General features: G+C 42.7%; 1 protein-coding gene across 1 annotated transcript; it reads right to left on the bottom strand.

Moving 5' to 3' along the window:
* Positions 1–1,774: 1,774 nt before the first annotated feature.
* Positions 1,775–10,054, bottom strand: LOC132596388 (C-type lectin domain family 3 member A). The gene is made up of 3 exons (XM_060293417.2): positions 9,932–10,054; positions 4,792–4,875; positions 1,775–3,030 (listed from the first exon to the last, which is right to left on the bottom strand). The coding sequence occupies exons 1-3, from the start codon at positions 10,044–10,046 to the stop codon at positions 2,639–2,641; spliced, it is 591 nt and encodes a 196-aa protein (XP_060149400.1). The 5' UTR covers positions 10,047–10,054; the 3' UTR covers positions 1,775–2,638.
* Between the last annotated feature and the right edge of the window lie 8,201 nt (positions 10,055–18,255).

Raw genomic sequence — 18,255 nt, forward strand, 5'->3', positions numbered from 1 at the left:
AAAAAAGGAAATGAAGAATCTGGGGCCTCAGTCCCGATCTATCGGGTCTGCAAGTTGATAAGGTTCCCATGTGATTTTTAAGCACAAGAATGCTTGAGAAACACTGCTTTAGAGATTAGAATCAGCTTTCTGGTAAATCTTGTAGGGACTTGACTACTTTAAATATAACTGCAGGAAGCCAAGGGTTTATACTAGGGATGACAATTATGTAGTATAAATGTTGGTGTCCTCCTATCATGAACTTGTGAGACATTGCTAATTGCACATGGCACTCTTTCTACCAAGTTTCAGAATTCGTTATGTTATAGTCCAGGCAGCTTCCAAGGAGTGGGTGTGACTTCTGGTCGATATGTTGGCTGAGTAATAAAGTCAAGGTCATGAGTCTGACCCTGGGCAAACCAGATAATCTCTTCATCTACTCCTTCCAATCTTGCTCTGTCTCCCATCCATCTGCCCCTTGTCTTGGTAGCTCATCTTGATTTGCCCTCACTAACTAACCTTCCTCTGTTCCTTTGAATTAAGCTTCTCTTGAGCTTTCTGGTTGGGGCATTTGGGGGAACATGACCTTATCTATCACCATCTCCTAGGTACCCAAACTCTGACACTGACTTGTGTGAACCGGAGTTGTCTTTATTTAACCCTTTTGAAGCAGATTCAGACTGAATGCCCCATCAAGGTCAGGTGTTGGCCCAAACTGTTACCCCACATGAGGGAACAGGGAGATGGATTAGAGTCCACTTCCATTGCCTGTTTGAACAGCTCCTTCTGAGTTGCTAAGGATGTAGAATCTGAGTCGACTTGTTGGCTTCTGGTCACAACTTTACTAATCCTGGGGCTGATTTAGGGCAAATTACCACACCTCTCTTCTTCAGTTTGTTCTTTTGTGAAGTGAAATAATTCTAGAGCCTAAATCCCTAGATTGTTCCAAAGATAAATGAGAATTATGTAAAATTGAGCACAGTGTCTAGAATATGCTACTCATACTATCTATGAATCTCATTATTGTCATTATCTTTAAGGAGACTGTGGTTCTGTTGGCGTAGGAAGTTGGCCAGCGTCAATCAAAACTAATTGCAGATACAAATTTTGTTTTTAAGTCTCCTCCTCTCCCTGGACTTTTTTTTTTGACTGCGCTGTGCCGCTTCTGGGGTCTTAGTTCCCTGACCAGGGATGGAACCCAGGCTCCAGCAGTGAAGGTGCTGAATCCTAACCACTGGACCACCAGGGAATTTCATGGACTTTACTTCTTTATTGTCAAGTAAAACTATCCTTGTAGTACATCTAAATCACCGGTTTGATTAAATCCAGAGTATTTCCCCCTGACTTTTGCCAAGTCTGATATAAACCAACATAGTTTAAATAACTGTAATCAATACCCACGTACATCCACATTGATCAGAATTCAGGCTTTATTATTGTGCAATGTAAAGAACTAAAACTTAATTCCAAGCATACATAATTAAAGTTTGTAGAGAAGGACTTTGCTCCCAAAACACAATCAGCATTTAAAGAAAAAAAAAAGACATTTATTTGAAAAACAGAATATACTTAGGATTGTTTGCTCCTAAGAAGCCCATTTCCCCCAAGTCTTAACTTCGTAATTTCATATCAAGCAATGACGTTACTTTACACAATCTAGTGAAACAATTTAGTGGGAATAGCAGAATAATAAAAAATAACATAGACATGTGACTCCAAAATAATATTATTTAAATCCAGCTTTCAACCTCCAAATATAGATTGCTCATAATAGACTTAAATATATGATTGTTAAATATATATAAGTATGTAAAATATGTTAAAATATGTTAAAAAATATGTTAATATATATAAGTATGTAAATATGTTAGGAAACTAACATGTCATATCCACCCTTGATTTCATAAAGTCAGGTAAACATGTTAATGCAGGGAAAAAGTAGACTTTTTAAAATTTTCTTTTTCTATACAATCTGCTACTCTGTTCTGTCTTAGGGTTACCAATACTGCCTTAATATTTCCTTCCAGATCTTTACTTGGAACTTCCAAAAAAAAAAAAAAAGATGTGTATATGGCTGGAGGGCTGGGGGGGAGTAGGATGGGTTTGAAGAAAATGGAATTAAATCAGAACCTCTCTGAGACATTCATGTTTTGATGTGACAGAGAAGATACTAGTCCCACCAGGGGATGCTGCAACTCAAAGAAAGGGTGATGGACTAATAAGATACTATCATTAGGATGGAATAGATTGAACATCAGACTGAAAAGTTTTTGGATTATGTAGCACCTCATCAATCAAATATATCCTAAACTTTTAAGAGAAAATCTTCCAGGTCGTCTAAGCTTGCTTTTCTGGCTGTTGTATTTTTAACACTAACCTGGTCGATACAAGTAGGAGGGACCAGGAGTGAGAAAGGTCTGATAGCCCATTTTGCAGAAGCCCCTTTAACAGTGTGTACATGGCTAGATCATTATTTCTGCTCCCCCATACCCCAGGGAGGGCAAAACCACAATACAATGTGGTAGCCAAACTGGCTGACTCTTGTATTCCTGTGAACACAGAGTCCCGTGAGGGAGGACAATTTTGACTTATTCCTGGGATCCATCAGCCTATAAATCATGACCGATCTTGCTTGGAAGACACATTCAAGAAGGGTCTATTAGGGGATGGTGAACTCACATATGTACCTCTTGCTGCTACGACAGACCTCGTCACTCCATTTGCCCTGAGCTGACTGTGAGAAGAGGACGCAGTTTTCCCGCTTGCCACCGTTAGGCTGTGCATGGTCCCAGTTGAGGAAGGAGATGGCGACTCCATTGATATCGACAAACTTGCCTTCTGTGACCATGTCGTTGATGCCCAGCCAAAACTCATTGACCCCTGGCAGGCTCCTTTTACCATAGTCTCGGACGGCATTGATTTCGTCGGAGCTTCTGGGGACAACCAGCGTCCCTCCCCTGGAAATGCAGTCTTCGTTGGCTTCGTGGAAGTGCTTCAAGCCTTCCAAAGCAAGGTAGCACTTCTTGTGAAATTTTGTGCCTCGGAGACAGACTGTAAAGATGTGAAATTTGACATATTAAGATGCTTTTGTAGTATAATAATCCAGGACTGGATCTGGCCAATAGCAGTAAATAGTTGTGGAATGAATGATGTGCAGTGACAATGGTGAGTTAGCATGTACTGAAGACTTTGTATGAGTCAGACACTGTGCCAAGTACTTTACATAAATGAACTCATGTCATAATCACAACCATCCCATGAAGTGAGTTTTTATTATGCGCATCTTTACATATCAGGATAGTGAAGCTTAAAGAAATTGTTACTTGTTAACAACTTAGCCTATACAAAGGTGACTTACCCGTCACATAAGATCACAACTACGGAAACCCAGGTCTGGCTCACCCTTAAACCCTGGCCTTTAGCCTCCTGCTGCTTGGATATATATACATGTTCGCTAGTTTGTGTAGCTCCATTATGTGCTGAATTTCCTTGGAACTTTTGGAACTGGTTGGTGTGCCACAATTATTAAAAAACAAACAAAAACAGAAGTCTGAGTTTGCGTGTGGAGCGATAGGGCTTTTCTTATGCAGATAACTGAGCCCTGGTAATATTGTTTGTCTTACCCAGGATAAAACAAATAGAAAGATAGTTTCAAGGCATAACGTTGGAGACTCAGGCTCCAGGGCTGTAGTGCCTGGACTTAGGTGTCAGTTCTGACATTTACTAGCTGTGTAAGCTTTGGAAAAATTATTTAATTTCTCTGTGCCTCAGTTTCCTCATCTGTAAAATGAGGATAATCATAGCAGCATCATCTCATAAATTGTTGGAGGATTAATGTGTTAATGTTTATGAAGTATTATTATAGTCCCCAGCTGTGGTTAGAGGGTTAACAAAGCTCTCCCCTTCTGCAGACGCATTTGGCCGTCCTTTAACTTTCTAATTCTGTTCCCCTGGGAACCTGATAAAGGGCCCTGTCACCAGTGTTACTAGGCAACGTTGCTTATGGTAAAAATGACTCAGGATCAGTAACATACAGCTGGCCTGGGAGTTATAAATACTTGATGGAAAAGCTGTAACTTCAGTCCTCCTTGAAGGTAGTAAGTCTTATAATTGGGCAGTTCTCTTGTGAGACCCTCAAAGCTCTGCTTTTGGAGTTGCTGTGAGAGTATTCATTCCTGAGGATGTGAACCTTACAAGTCAGGGATGTTCCTGAACTTACCTAGTGTGGCTCTCATTTCCTTGCCCTGGGAGCCAGCAGAGTAGCTCCTGGACAGCAGTGGGTCCAGCTGCATAGGCTGCCAGGAGCGCTACTCCATGAAAAAGGAACACCGGATGCTGCCCTCTGCTGGCAAGCTGTGGCTCTAACCACTGGTCTTCTCTGCACGTGTTGCCCTACTTGTCGGGAGTGAGTCCTCTGATCCTGTGTTTAGTTCAACCTCGGCGATCTCCCAATGGACACTTAGTAAACATCTAAATAATGCTGATTATTTTAGCTAGTTAATACTTCTTCAGTTTTCTTTCATTGCCCATTAAAGAAGAAGTATGGACGGACTTTTAAACTGTATTATTGAAATGCCTGGTTTTATTTCTGTACCACCCATCTACAGGGGTAGGGAGTGGAAAATCAAGCTGATTTCCGCAAACAGTCATCTCCCCAGCTTTTAGATCCTTTCTCCTGGACACGTCTCTGGCTTGTCAATGTCTCTTTTAAAAAAATGTCGCTTACAACTCAGCACGTACTCTCTATATGGTTTGAATTGCTGACAAATCAGGTTCTTTTCCCATCTCGTTTGAGATGAGATGGGATCTCACCTGTCTGCAGGGCTTGCATTTCCTTCAGGGCATTGACTTCTCTCCAGAGCTTTTCCACTTGAGTCTTCAGGTCTCCATCCTTTTCTGAGGATATTTTAGGGTAGGGCGGGATAGGAGGAATGAAAAGCATATGATTAAAATAAGATACAAATAAAACAAAATAAAATAAAGCTTTGGAATCCCGAATTTAAGGCGAGGGTGATTTTGATGAAACTGAGCCCAGTGTACGTGGAAAATAATGCATGAAAATAAGTTATCCAGGAAGATGTATAAGGGCTTGGTGGGAGTAATAATATTAGAAGGTCCTTCTGGGGGATGGGGCTCCTGTCTGTTGCTCCAGCCCCACCCTGTGGGACTCGCCCTCCATCACCAGACTTCAGACTTGTTGATTTCAGATGCATCCTAGAGCAATCTGTCTCATCTCAGGATGCTTCTTTCGTATTCCTTCTGCCTGGAACACTCTTGCCCAGCTCTTGTCCATCTCCTTATCAAGCTTAAAGTTCTCCTCTTCTTCTTCTTTTTTTTTTTTAACATGTTTTTTGGAGTGTAATTGCTTTACATTGTTGTGTTAGTTTCTGCTCTATAACGAAGTGAATCAGCTATACATATACATATATCCCCATATCCCCTCCCTCTTGAGCCTCCCTCCCACCCTCCCTATCCCACCCCTCTAGGTGGTCACAAAGCACTGAGCTGATCTCCCTGTGCTATGCGGCTGCTTCCCACTAGCTGTCTGTTTTACATTTGGTAGTGTATATATGTCCATGCCACTCTCTCACTTCGTCCCATCTCACCGTTCCCCCTCCCCTTGTCCTCAAGTCCATTCTCTACGTCTGCATCTTTATTCCTGTCCTGCCTCTTCCTCTTCTGAGAAGACTTTCTGATCATTCTCTTTACATTGGCATCCCTCTGGCTGATCTCTTTCCTTGAACCTTTATTTTTCTTCCGCACAATTTCTGCAATCTATAATCGTCTTCCTTTACTTACTTAATATCATCTCTCTGGTTGTCCATGGTATTCCCGATGTTTAACATGATGCTTGGCACATAATCAGTCTCATAATGTTTGCTGAGTGAACGGACACTTTATGGCATACAAAGTACTTCTGTGTTATTTTCATTTACTCTTCAAAAATAGTTATGAGTGGAGGAAGATGAGATTCTCATTGAAGGATGAGAATGAACTCAACGAGCTAAATTGGCAGATAAGTGGTAGAACTCACACTCAGACTTAATTGGGTCCCCAAGTCCCCTGTCCCCAGTATCCGTACTCAGCTGATGTTCCAGATATAGTGGCTCCTAGCAGGGTTCAGTGATTTTCACGGAGAAGCAGGGAAAGGCAGTGATAAAAAGCCCTCTAAAAATGCTTCTGCATTAGGGATTAGCAATTTACTTAGTCTTGAATGTCCCTGGATGAGGTTAGTCTTCGTGGCTGTCCTTTACCCACCTTGGGTATAAGTAAGTAGTAGAAAATGAGCAGCCTTAACTAAATAAAAAATCCAGACCTGATGGGGACTGTCTTAGAAACTGACAGCTTGTGAGCTCTTCAAAGGCAGGAATTATAATAAATCTTAATAAATATTAAAAGCCACCATATACTGTGCACCGGGAGGTTAATTCTTTCAGTATTACTATGAGACGGACGCTATCATTTCACAAAAGGAGAAAGAGAGGCACAGAAATCTGAATTAACCTGTCAAAGGTCACCCAGCTAGTAAGGTGCAGAGCTGGGATTTGAATCTCTCTGACTTCAAGTCTGTTCTCTTCCCACCCCTCCCGTCTGCTTCTGCACAGTGACCACCTTTACCTGGTTGGTCCCTAGTACATGGCCTCAAATAGCTAAGATGCTTGAAGCTTGGTATGGCTGTTCCTAGCTGCCTTTTCGTGGGGATACCACATAGGGAATTTCAGGACAGGACCAAATCCAAATGTGCTGATTCACTTTACCCTCCCACCCCTTTTCTTTTTTTGGCCACACCGCACCACAAGCAGGATCTTAGTTCCGTGACCAGGGATCGAACCTGTGCCCCCCGCAGTGGAAGTGGGGAGTCTTAACCACTAGACCGCCAGGAAAGTCCCTCATTTTCCCCTTAAACGTATGCTTTACAAGCCAGGTGTTTCCACATTTGGTTTAGGAAATGCCTCTGGGGTATCCAGGGATGGACATCAATTCTCAAAGTGTCCAGTAGCTCAGGGTTTCCTCAACGGGACCATAGAATCCAGCATAAATATAAGGGTACCTTCAGGATGCAAAGCCATCGCCTGTTGGAGGCCAGACTTGCAAAGACTGCTGAAGTTTCCTCCCAAGTTACAAGTTGTAAACCATACAAATGTCACCCCCAGTCCCTCTTGGCTTCCTGCTCCATGCTATTTAAATAAAGGGCCTCCATAGGGAAGCTGTAAACATTGTAATTAACACGAAGACACATGAATTATTATTAGGCTCTTGGGAGATCACTATGGAAGTCGTTATCCAGGTGGCTTGGCTTCTGCTTCTGTCCTTTGTGAGAAATGTGGATGTGTTTTGTTGACAATGAATACAGGGAACAACTATTTCACAATCAAAAAATTTATTTTTGATTCATGACTACAACATAATTTGCATTGCTCCACCTAATTTGTTGAGACCTATGAAGCAAATAGCAGGGAGAACTTGGTTTTGGAGCTAAATCACTCAACTGCCATTTCAAGTTTTTAAAAAAGGCTCCCTTTCATTTTATTATTGTTGTTCTCCAAAAGCAGACACAGGGTAGGAATGCAAAAATAATTCCTGGAATAAATGACCAGTAAACGTATGAAAAATACCTCAACTTTGTTAACCATCAAAGAGATGCAAATTAAAAGGTTTTTGGGTTTCGTTAGGCTGGCACAGCTTAACCTGATGATAGGATGTCAGGTTGTCAAGGTGTGAATGGGTGCTCCTGTACGCTGAAGATGAGAGCATGGGTTTATGCTACCATGTTGAGAGACAGTGTAATTAACCTACAATTTTACTTCTAGAAGTGTATCATCACAATATTCTAGCATGGGGATCAATATCTGTTTACAAAGTAGTTCACTGAGGCATTGGATCATAACGGGATGGATTTGATGAACACAAAAGTTCACCAAGAGGGAACAGATTAAATAAGTCATGACCCATCCATAAGGGAATATTATGCAGCTGTTAAAAGGGCTGAGGTATGCCTTATATTTAAGGTTATCCAAGATTTAATAGATAAAAACAATTAATTTGTCTGCCAAGTACTTTGGATAGCCAACTCTTATTTTGTTAAAAGTATCAATTTTTAATCGGACATTAAAGAAAACTCTGGGGATACTATCTCCTAACAGTTAATAGGGGGTAATTCTGTGGAAAGAATCGAGAGAGAAAAAATGGCTTTCGCTTTTGATTTCATAAACTTTGGTATTCTTTCCAGGTACTTAAAATATTTTAAAAATGTATGGGGGAAAGAAATGTTTAGCAAGTTTAGGCTAATGGTTTCACTTACTGTAGAATCTACTTTCTCGGATCTCAAGGCAAAAATGAGCAAAACTGCTTTGGGAGGATGATATTTAAAATGTGGACCCAGTCTGTTAAAAAACAAACAAAAGCATGCTTGTGTGTGTGTCTTGGAGGGTAGGGCATAATAACCTGAACTACAACTGAGAAACACCCACACAGCACACACACACACACTCACATATTCAAACACCTCCCTGCATCCTTACTGGGTGGTCACCACTTTGCTAAGTCCTTCTTTATGGTAAACAAATGCTGGCAACAAAAGTATTCCACATCTTCTCTCCCTCCTTTTCCTGTCTTTATCACTCATGAGAAATATTTTAATCTATCATTAAAAGGAATAACAGAGGAGTGTAATATTTTATAAGGAAAAAAGATTCCACGTAAGAAACTTTGCATCAGGGCTTCCCTGGTGAGAGTCCGCCTGCTGATGCAGGGGACGCGGGTTCGTGCCCCGGTCCTGGAGGATCCCACATGCCGCAGAGCGGCTGGGCCCGTGAGCCATGGCCGCTGAGCCTGAGCGTCCGGAGCCTGTGCCCCGCAACAGGAGAGGCCACAACAGTGAGAGCCCCGCGTACCGCAAAAAAAAAAAAAAAAAAAGAAACTTTGCATCAGACCTAAAGTGTATAAATAAATATTCCTGGAAAAGGGCACTGTGTAATCTTAAAAACACGGTGCAAGATAAGCTCCCTTTTACCCACCAGCCATTCGTGTTGTGTTAAATCAAGACTTTAATGTTATTTGTATCTTTGGTGTGTTTTGTTACTAGTGAAGTGAAATTGATAAGGAAATAGTGTCCTAATATTTACCTTGAAATATCCTGATATGAAAATGACTCAGGATGAGATAAAACATCACCCCACACTTTTCTTGATGCTTTTCCTTTTGATTTGGTTTTAGCATATTGCAAATACATTGCCATCATCATTGTTCCTTGCAGGATTTTTTTTTTTTTAATCTCTTAACCTAATTCAAGCCACCCCAAATTTGGGTTTGCTTGGAGATTGTTTTGCATTAAAATGTCTTCAAATGCTACATGACGTTGTTTGTTGAAATATTTTTAAGTGAAAGAGTTTCAACTTCTCTATGACATTAAAATCTTAAAAATATAGTGTAGACTGTCCTTATAGTGCCAGGGATACGAAAATATACCTACATGATAACTAATGATGAAACGGAAGTCACATTACCAATAGCTTTATCCTCTAGTGCACATTTAGTAAGATTATAGTTATCTTGCAGGTATATGTGAACATCATACAATATCTACGAGTGAAATGGTATATACCCTGTTAATCAGTCTCTTCTACTTGATCCCTCATTCCAAATACCTGATGTTGTATCCAGGTTATCACCCTCCAAAGAACATTCTCATGCCTAAGCTCACCTGACAAAGGATATACAGTACAGAATACAATACAGATATACAATACAGCCTACCACTTGATTCCTTTAAATATCAAACTGTCCCAGAAAATTAAGAGGTCACTCAGTCCCCTGAAAACGCCATATGCACCTGAAGCCACGGTACGGTCACCAGAGCTGGTGTCCTTGAAGAATCTGGAAACGAGCATTGTCCAGCTCCTCCCCGCCCTGAGCTAGCCTAGAGTTTTGTGGGACGGAGAAACCCCGTTACCTTTCACTCGGCGTTTGCTGTGCTTCCTGGCTTTGAACTTGGACGTGTGGCTGGTGGTCTGGTCCAGGAGTAAGGTGATAAGCAGGATGTAAATTACAAGTCCATTCTTTGCCATGGCTCTCAGGCAAGTCTGACAGCCACTGTGCCAGCTCCTCTGAAGTACGAGGGGGCAGGTAGACTTCCCAGCCACATCTTGCCCTGAAGTGCCTGGGGCCACCTTTATAAAAGCACACTGTGCAGGTTGGCTGGAATCCTGCTGAGGGAATGTTGGAATGCCTCTGCTGGCTGCAGCATAAGGTGGCCCCTGTTCTCGTGTCTTCTTTAGGCTTTAAAAAAAATTTTCCTCCTAGGAAAATTTTTCCTACTTGACTTGCCTTTTCAGAGCATATCAGTTTATTAAGGGACTAAGGGTTTCGTTTTTGTCTTTTTTTCTTTTCTTTCTTTCTTTTTTTTAAATTTAAAGTCCAGGAAGCATGGGGTCTGTCTGTGAAGACCCCAATATTTAAGTCTTTGGTTTGGCAGTCTGAAGTTCACTTAATGTTCTGGGAAATGTATTCAATGACACACACACACAAATCTAGGAAGGTTATTGTGTGCGTGCGTGTGTGTGTGATGCCAGAGCACCACCTGCGTCTGTTCACACTCATGTGACTACACAGCTCATGCGGAACTTGGGAAGGGTTTGCTCGCAGGGAGTAATGAAGGCGGTCGAAGGGGACAGTCCACGATCAAGTATAAGGCCTTCTGTTAGGATTTTGTAGATTCACCAAGAACTAGATTCTTGGGAAAACACACCTTAGAAAGAAAAGAAAAGAAAGACGGTGAATTTTTTCCATAAGAATTAAAGTAACATGTAAACTGTTGTTATCTTGCATATCTCCACCAACCAACACTTTTTTCTTTGAAATTTTTCCAAACACCTAAAAAACACTTTCAAAGGAAGTACAGAAATAACGGAGAAATATAATGAAAGACTTGGTATAATTATTCTTACCCAAACAATGGGCTTTAAGGAAAAGTACTGAGAACCAGGCAGGCTTTTTGCGACACAAGCAAGGGACCTCCATGGGTGCGACCAAGATGGAGTGAGTTAGACCCTGGGAAAGGCCTCCACGCTAACTGACTCCGTTCGTATCACTGTTGGGTGACCAGGTGCAGATGGAGGCCAGGGTTTGCAGATTTTGGAAGGTCTGAAGGACCAAATCCATTTTACCTTTTTTTTTTTTGGAGACAATACAGGAAGAATCAAGGGGCGATTGACTCCTTCTGAACTTCAGTGAGGAAAATAAGTCTAATCCGTCTTCATTTCCTTCTTGCTAAGCCGCTTTGTAGACTACCTGTGTACTGACATCAAAGGAAGACCACTGATGTGGGAAAGTCTAACGTAATGTAGAGGTGTGAGTGTGAGATAAAAAATGAAGATTTTACTTGTAATGTAAACTCCTTGTACCGATGTGGGCAATCTACGTGTAGGCGTTTGAGAGCGTTGTAGAAACAAGCTGAGCTAGGTTCACGTCCTTCTTTCATCTGTTTAGCAGCTGTGGGATCTTGGGCAAGTCACTGAACCTCTCTGAGTCTTTACTCATCTTAATAGTGGGACTAGGGCTACTAACTTTACAGGGCTGTTGGAAAGATTAAAGGAGACAGTGACTACAAGCACTTAGCATAACGTCCAGTGGTTAATAAGAATAGTGATGATGATAATAGCAATAATACCTGAATATCCTGACCATAAGTTATAGTAGTATGGTGATGGCAGATATTTCTGGTCTTTACAGCAAGCCCACGGGATACGCATTCTCTCTATTTTTTTAAAAAAAAATATTGGAGTATAGTTTTTTGCATTCTCTCCATTTTATAGATGATTGAAACTGAGCCTCAGAAAAATTAAGTGGATTGGTTTAGTGTCACTCAGGTCCCAAGGGTGGGAGTAGTTCTGATTGACTCTTTTGATCTGGGAAACATGTGCTTTGATTTGAAAAGGGAAAAGGATCAATGTTTTACAGTTATCTTGTGACTGATCCAAAAAGCTTTCTGCCAGCTTCTCAGGTCCTTTACTCTGAGATTGCAAGTTATAGAACAGTGGTGGAAAGCTAATGATTCCTCTTAGATCTTTGATCTGTGCTATGTTCAAACTAGGCTTATAAGAACATGGTCTTCTTTCTTCAGAATAGATCTATATTGTTTTAAGCTCTTTCCTCTTTCTGGGAAAGCCTCTGACACTTTTTGATTGTTTTCTGTTTGCCAGATCTGAAAGCCCATGCTGTCTTCTTTTTAATTAATAAACTATTTTTTAGAGCAGTTTTATTTTTTTCCATAAATAAATCCAGGTTTATTTTTTTATCAGCGACCTCTTCTCTTAATTGAAGTATAATTAATTTACAATGCTGAGTTAGTTTCAAGTGTACAGCAAAGTGTTTCAGTTATACATATGTATTTTTCTTCAGATTCTTTTCCATTATAGGTTATTACAAGTATTGCATATAGTTCCCTGTGCTATGCAGTGGTTCTTGTTGTTTACCTATTTTATAAATAGTAGTGTGTGTATGTTAACCCCAAACTCCTAATTTATCGCCCCCATCCCCCCTTTCCCCTTTGGTAACCGTAAGTTTGTTTTCTATGTTTGTGAGTCTATTTCTGTTTTGTAAATAAGTTCATTTGTATCTAGAGCAGTTTTAGATTTGTAGAAAAACTGAGCCGAGAGTACTGAGAGCTCCCAGAAACCTCCTCTTCACTCCCTGCCCCCCAGTTTCTCTTATCGTTACCATCTTGCATGTGTGTGGCATATTTGTTATAATTGATGAATGAATATTGATATATTATTATTAACTGAAGTCTATAGCTTATATTAGGGTTCACTTTTTGTGTTGGATAGCTCTGTGGATTTGGGCAAATAAATGTAATGTCATGTATCCACCATTACAGTGGCATATAGGACAATTTCACTAAAGCCCACGTTTTTTGTTTTAATTAAATAATTGAGTATTCACCTCTTTCTCACTGCCATTGCCTGGTCCTCCTTAGGACTCCCTCCCGGATGCTCCAATCTTCTACACGCTCTCCTTAGGTGGGCCTTATTCCGTCTCAAGGCTTCAAATTCTCTGTCTGGGACTCTGCCACACTTACCTCTTGACTTGGCGCTCCTCCTCCAGACTCACAGCTCCAGTTGCCCGTGTGATGCTTCCAATTGTATTTCAAAAGACATCTCAAACTCGCGATGCTTTAAATTCAGTTCTGGATTCTTCCCCTGTTAATGTCCCATGAATTTTTTTTTTTTTTTTTTTTTTTGCCGCATGGCGCGGCTTATGGGATCTTAGTTCCCCTATCAGGGATTAAACCCAGGCCACTACAGTGAAAGCGCTGAGTCTTCTTAACACTGGACCGTCAGGGAATTCCCCAATGAATTTTAAAAAGCCCCATTCATCCTGAGTCTTCCCCATCATAGTCAGTGTTCCATCATCCACTCACTGGGCCAATTCTAAAACCTGGGGGCCATTTGGAGCCTTTGGCACCCACCTTTGCCCTCAACACCCCCCTCCACAACCTCGTCAGCAGCCAATGCTGCTGTGGATTCTACCTCAACATACATTTGACCTCTCTCCTGCCATCATCCCATGTGGTGTCACCAAGAGCTCTCATCCTAACTCATCTCATCCTTGAGATGGAGTTGGGCTCCCGCCCAACTCATGGGAAAGATACACATGTCACTGATGTGATTGTCCCTGTCCTATGTAAAACCCTCCAGATCTTTCCATTGTACTTAAAATGAAGCCCGGACTTCTTCTTCTTTTTTGTTTTTGGCTGGGCCACGCGGCTTGTGGGATCTTAGTTCCCCAACCAGGGATCGAGCCTGGGCCCTCGACAGCGAAAGCACTGAGTCCTAACCACTGGACCGCCAGGGAACTCCCAGCCCAGACTTCTTCCCATGATGTCCAAGGCCCTCTTACCTGGTGAGACCTTACCTGCTTCTTCCTGGTGACTTTCTCCAATTGTGGAGAAGTTTTATCAGGTTTGACTCATCTTCACATTTCTCCATCCACTCCCACTGTGCTTTTCCACATGCTTTTTTTTCTGTCAGTATAGCCCACCCCTTCTTAAACTTGGTGTGTGCCCAAATTAGTGCCGTTTAGTGTAAGGCTTATCCTCCAGGTCTGAACTCAAAGATGGCCTTCTCAGACATACCTTCTCCAGCTGCATAATCTAGGAAGGTCCTGCTCTCTTTTCTCCATCAAAGTACTCTGCTTCCTTTATAGCCCTTATCACAGTTTGTTACTTATTTTTAAATGTTTTTATTTGATTTACTTGCCAGATATCGGTCCCTCCGGCTAGGCTATAAGCTCCCAGAGGGCAGGGGCTGTGTCAGATTAGCTCGACTTTGCATGTAGTATAGTACTTGGCACGTAGTATTTGCTCAGTAAAATATTTACTCGTGCAGGGCAGGGCAGTTTTGCTTTGCCTCCTTTCCTTCCCACCTCCCCTCTGAGGTCCTAGCAACAAGCACTTGACCCAGGAAACAGCATCTCAACTCACGGAAGAGTAAAGAGCCTGAGGCTCGTTTGGATGCATAGCACGGGGAGCCTCGCTGAGAAAGCATCCCTCTCAGAGCTGGGGAAGCTGTAGGCGCTTGGCCCTGAGGCCAGACAGGGACGGGAACTTTCCTCCTGGAGAGGTTCCCAGTCCAGGTCATTCTCCTTCAGGGGAAAACACTGGAAACTCAATGTCTGCATGATTGGCTAGAAGAAGAGGAGGGATGGGAGTCAGGGGGTAGAGTTGAATCTGAGAATATTCTCAAGATGAGGATTTTTGTCCCTGTCCCAAATGCTGATTGACGTCGGACATGACCTAACCCTTTTGGGTGGACCCCCACCCCCAAAATCTCAACAGGAAAAGCCCGAAGAGAAATGGCAGCGATCTGAAAAAAACACATCGTGAGCCACACACACATCAAGGATAACGAGGGCAGATGGCCCTTTCCCCACCTGGTCCTTGGGGAAGGCGGGCCGCACTCAGTTCTCTTGGAGGTGGAACAATTCCTCTTTTGTGGAGCCGTATGATGTCACCAGCTTGTCCCCTGGTCTGGACCTGGGCTTCTGAAAGGGCTATTTAAGAAGCCCACATTTATAGCCAGGGAATAGGAGCTATAAAAATATTGCCTTTAATCCAAAAGTGTTTGGTGAGGATTTTAAAACAGTCACCAGGGTTTTACTTTCTTTATTAAATTGCTGTTTACAACACATCCCCTGGCCACCCAGAGTCATTGGTGTGTTTATTCCACCAGTTGCTATTTAAAGTTCCTCCAGGCTGTTTTCCGGAGTGTCAGATTCTAACAGACGCATTCATCTGGTCTCATGGCTGTTTGTCTGTTAATACTAAAGGCGGGACACATTTGAAGGCTGTGTTCAGAGGTTCTGGGGAAGCATTCAGGGGAAGTGATAGGAATGAACTTGGAAATAGCACGAGCAATGTTGAAATGTTTGGAGGGAAGATTGGTGATGGCAGATGTGCAAGTTGCCTTCTTTCTACTTAGGACTCCCACCTGTAGCTGTGACTGGTGGACAGTGAATTTGAAGAGAAGGCTGGGGACAGGCTTTGAGACCGTAAAGACTGCTAAGATGGGGCAGTATTGAATAGAGGTAAAGAGTAAGGGTGCCGATAGTTTTGGGGTTAAAACTTCAGATCTGGGACTTCCCTGGGGGGTCCAGTGGTTAAGATTCCACGCTTCCAATGCAGGGGACACGGGTTTGATCCCATGTGCCACACGGCGCTGCCAGAAGAAAAGAAAACAAAAACAAAACGAAAACTTCAGATCTGTCACTTATGAGTTATATGAGAACGGCCAGACTTTGTCACCTCTCTGAACCTTGGTTTCTTCATCTGTCTTGCGGAATGGTTGAGAAAACTAGAGCATGTGTAGAAAACATGCAAGCATCTTGTCACTATAGGTGACCAATCTAAGGGCTTCCCTCACTACCATAATATAGATGCATGACACACCATCCCTGCCCTGCCCCCCAGCCCCACAGATTTGGCCCCATTTGTACTTACACTGAATATACCTCTATTACAGAACTTCTACACACTTTATACGTATTTTGTATTTGTCTCCCCCACATTCATTGTCTTGGACACAGCTCTTGTCCTATTCTCTTCTGATTTCCTAGACCAGCGCTATCTGATGGGAGTGTTCAATGGCCACTTGTGGCTAGTGGCCGCCATGTTGGATTGCACAATTTTGGTGCCTAAAAAATGGCTACTCTTGAGTGGACACTTTTAAATGTGTATTACATGAAATGATCCAATCAAGAGGGTTCAAAGAGATTACTGATTTAGATTCATTTAACCTTCTCTGAGCCACTGAGCTAAGAATCAAGAGGGTTCAAAGAGATTACTGATTAAGATTCATTTAACCTTCTCTGAGCCACTGTGCTAAGAATCAAGAGGGTTCAAAGAGATTACTGATTTAGATTCATTTAACCTTCTCTGAGCCACTGTGCTAAGAATCAAGAGGGTTTAAAGAGATTACTGATTTAGATTCATTTAATCTTCTCTGAGCTGCTGTGCTAAGAATTTTTTATCTAAATATATTGATAGTAAGGAAGACATTGTTATCCCTGTTTCGTAGAAGATGAGACCTAACCTTAGAGAGTGAAGTGGGTTTTCTTAGAATCCTCAACTTCTAAGCTTCCATCAAACTGCGGTCTCCCACTCAGGGCTCAGCTGAGGGATGAGGTCCACCTGGCAGTGAAGAGGGGTTTGGGGCTCCGTGTGGAAGCCCTAGGAGGTCAGTGTGAAAATTTCTGGTAAAGTCGGGGCAGTGGAACCTCAAGTTTAGGAGAGACATGCAGTCATCCATCTGAGCTTGATACTTAAGTCTCTGATGTTGTTTTCCTGTCAAATCTACTCTGAATCCTTCTCATGATGGAGAACTCACTACCCAGCAAGGCAGCCAGTTCTACTGCTAGAAAGTCTTGCCGTTCTTTCCTCCTTCTCCTCCATGTCTTCTCCAATCTATTGTGACCAGCTTTCTTTCTTGGAAACCTGTAAGGAATGGCTCCAGCCCCAGTTTAATTCTTGAAGGCCCCCCTGAGGTTGCTGTGTCTGTCTTGCCCATTTGACACTATTCCGCCATCACTCCAAGTTCCTTGGGTTCCCCTGACATTGATTACATCAGCTTCTGCCTGAGTCCCTCTGCTCTGCTCCAGGCCTGTGGGAGTTACTCCTCTGAGCCAGTGTCCAGTGTGTGACCTCATCTGGAACCAGCTCCCTCCCCTCTTCTAGAACCAAGTGTTCTTCGGGCTCCATCCCACCCTGCCTTCGTGTGGGGCCTCTCAGACGGTGGCTGAGACCTCTGCGTGCTTGGCCCGAACAATCAGACACCTCACTATGTCCTTGCTTCCCACAGCAACATGCGGTCGTGGAAAGTGCACAAATGACGTCATCCAGACCTGGGGGGTGAATCGGGGCTCGCTCATTTGGCAGCTGTGTGACTTGGGCAAGCTCATTAACCTCTCTGATCCCCATGTTCCTGTAGCTGAGGACCATGATGACAATCTGCCAGTGTGACTGGGAAGATTAAAAAGACGCCCTAAAAGCCATCAACAGTGGCTGATACAGAAGAGAGTTTTCATATGTGCACCTACTATGGGTAAATTATTCATCATTATCATCATCATCATTATAATATTGTCCCAGCTCTTAACGACTTTGCCCTTCGTGCCCCGATCTGACTGCCCCCTCCGCCCCCTCCTCCAAGCACTCGCTATATCAAACAGTGTATTCTTCATGGAAGGCAAACATTCTGTTGGTCTGTTTTTCCTAGGTGTACCAACGTTTCAAATTTATCGTGAGTTGTGCCTGGCCCTCCTGCCAAGATAGTTTGAGAATACAAATAAGTCAGTATTTACCTCCCGTCCACTGAGAGCAAGGTCAGTCCATAGTGGGAAAACCTTCACAATTCCTCTCTGTGGGCCTCCCAAGGTTGGACTTGGTGGGAATAGAGTTCAACCTTCGGGTGACAACAGTGAGGTCTTTGTTCTTCCTCGTAATTCAGAGGCTTGTGACTCTGCCTGTGCTCCAAGCAAGACGACAGTAGGTTGCAGAGTGAACCTTTGAGAAGGTCTGCCTTTCTGGGTATTAACTAATTTTCCAACTTTAAATCTATGACCATCTTACTGGTGGAAATTTAGTGAGAGAATTCCAGTCACCTTATGTCCCCCCTGAGTAGACTGGAGTAAACAGTCAAGCTATTCCTTTCGGTTGAGATGACATAAAAAAGATGGCCTTTTGGTCACCCTTCCAGCGTGTGCTTCCTGAGGCTGGAACCC

This window comes from Globicephala melas, unplaced genomic scaffold (assembly GCF_963455315.2).
Source record: "Globicephala melas unplaced genomic scaffold, mGloMel1.2 SCAFFOLD_253, whole genome shotgun sequence".
Taxonomy (NCBI): Eukaryota; Metazoa; Chordata; class Mammalia; order Artiodactyla; family Delphinidae; genus Globicephala; species Globicephala melas.

Bases quoted from the DNA above. Each gene is read 5' to 3' on its own strand.
- LOC132596388 (XM_060293417.2), bottom strand. From the start codon at position 10,046: ATGGCAAAGAATGGACTTGTAATTTACATCCTGCTTATCACCTTACTC. The intron at 4,876-9,931 runs GTAACGGGGTTT...AAATATCCTCAG, and splicing joins CAGCAAACGCCGAGTGAAAG to AAAAGGATGGAGACCTGAAG. The intron at 3,031-4,791 runs GTGAGATCCCAT...ACATCTTTACAG, and splicing joins AATGCAAGCCCTGCAGACAG to TCTGTCTCCGAGGCACAAAA.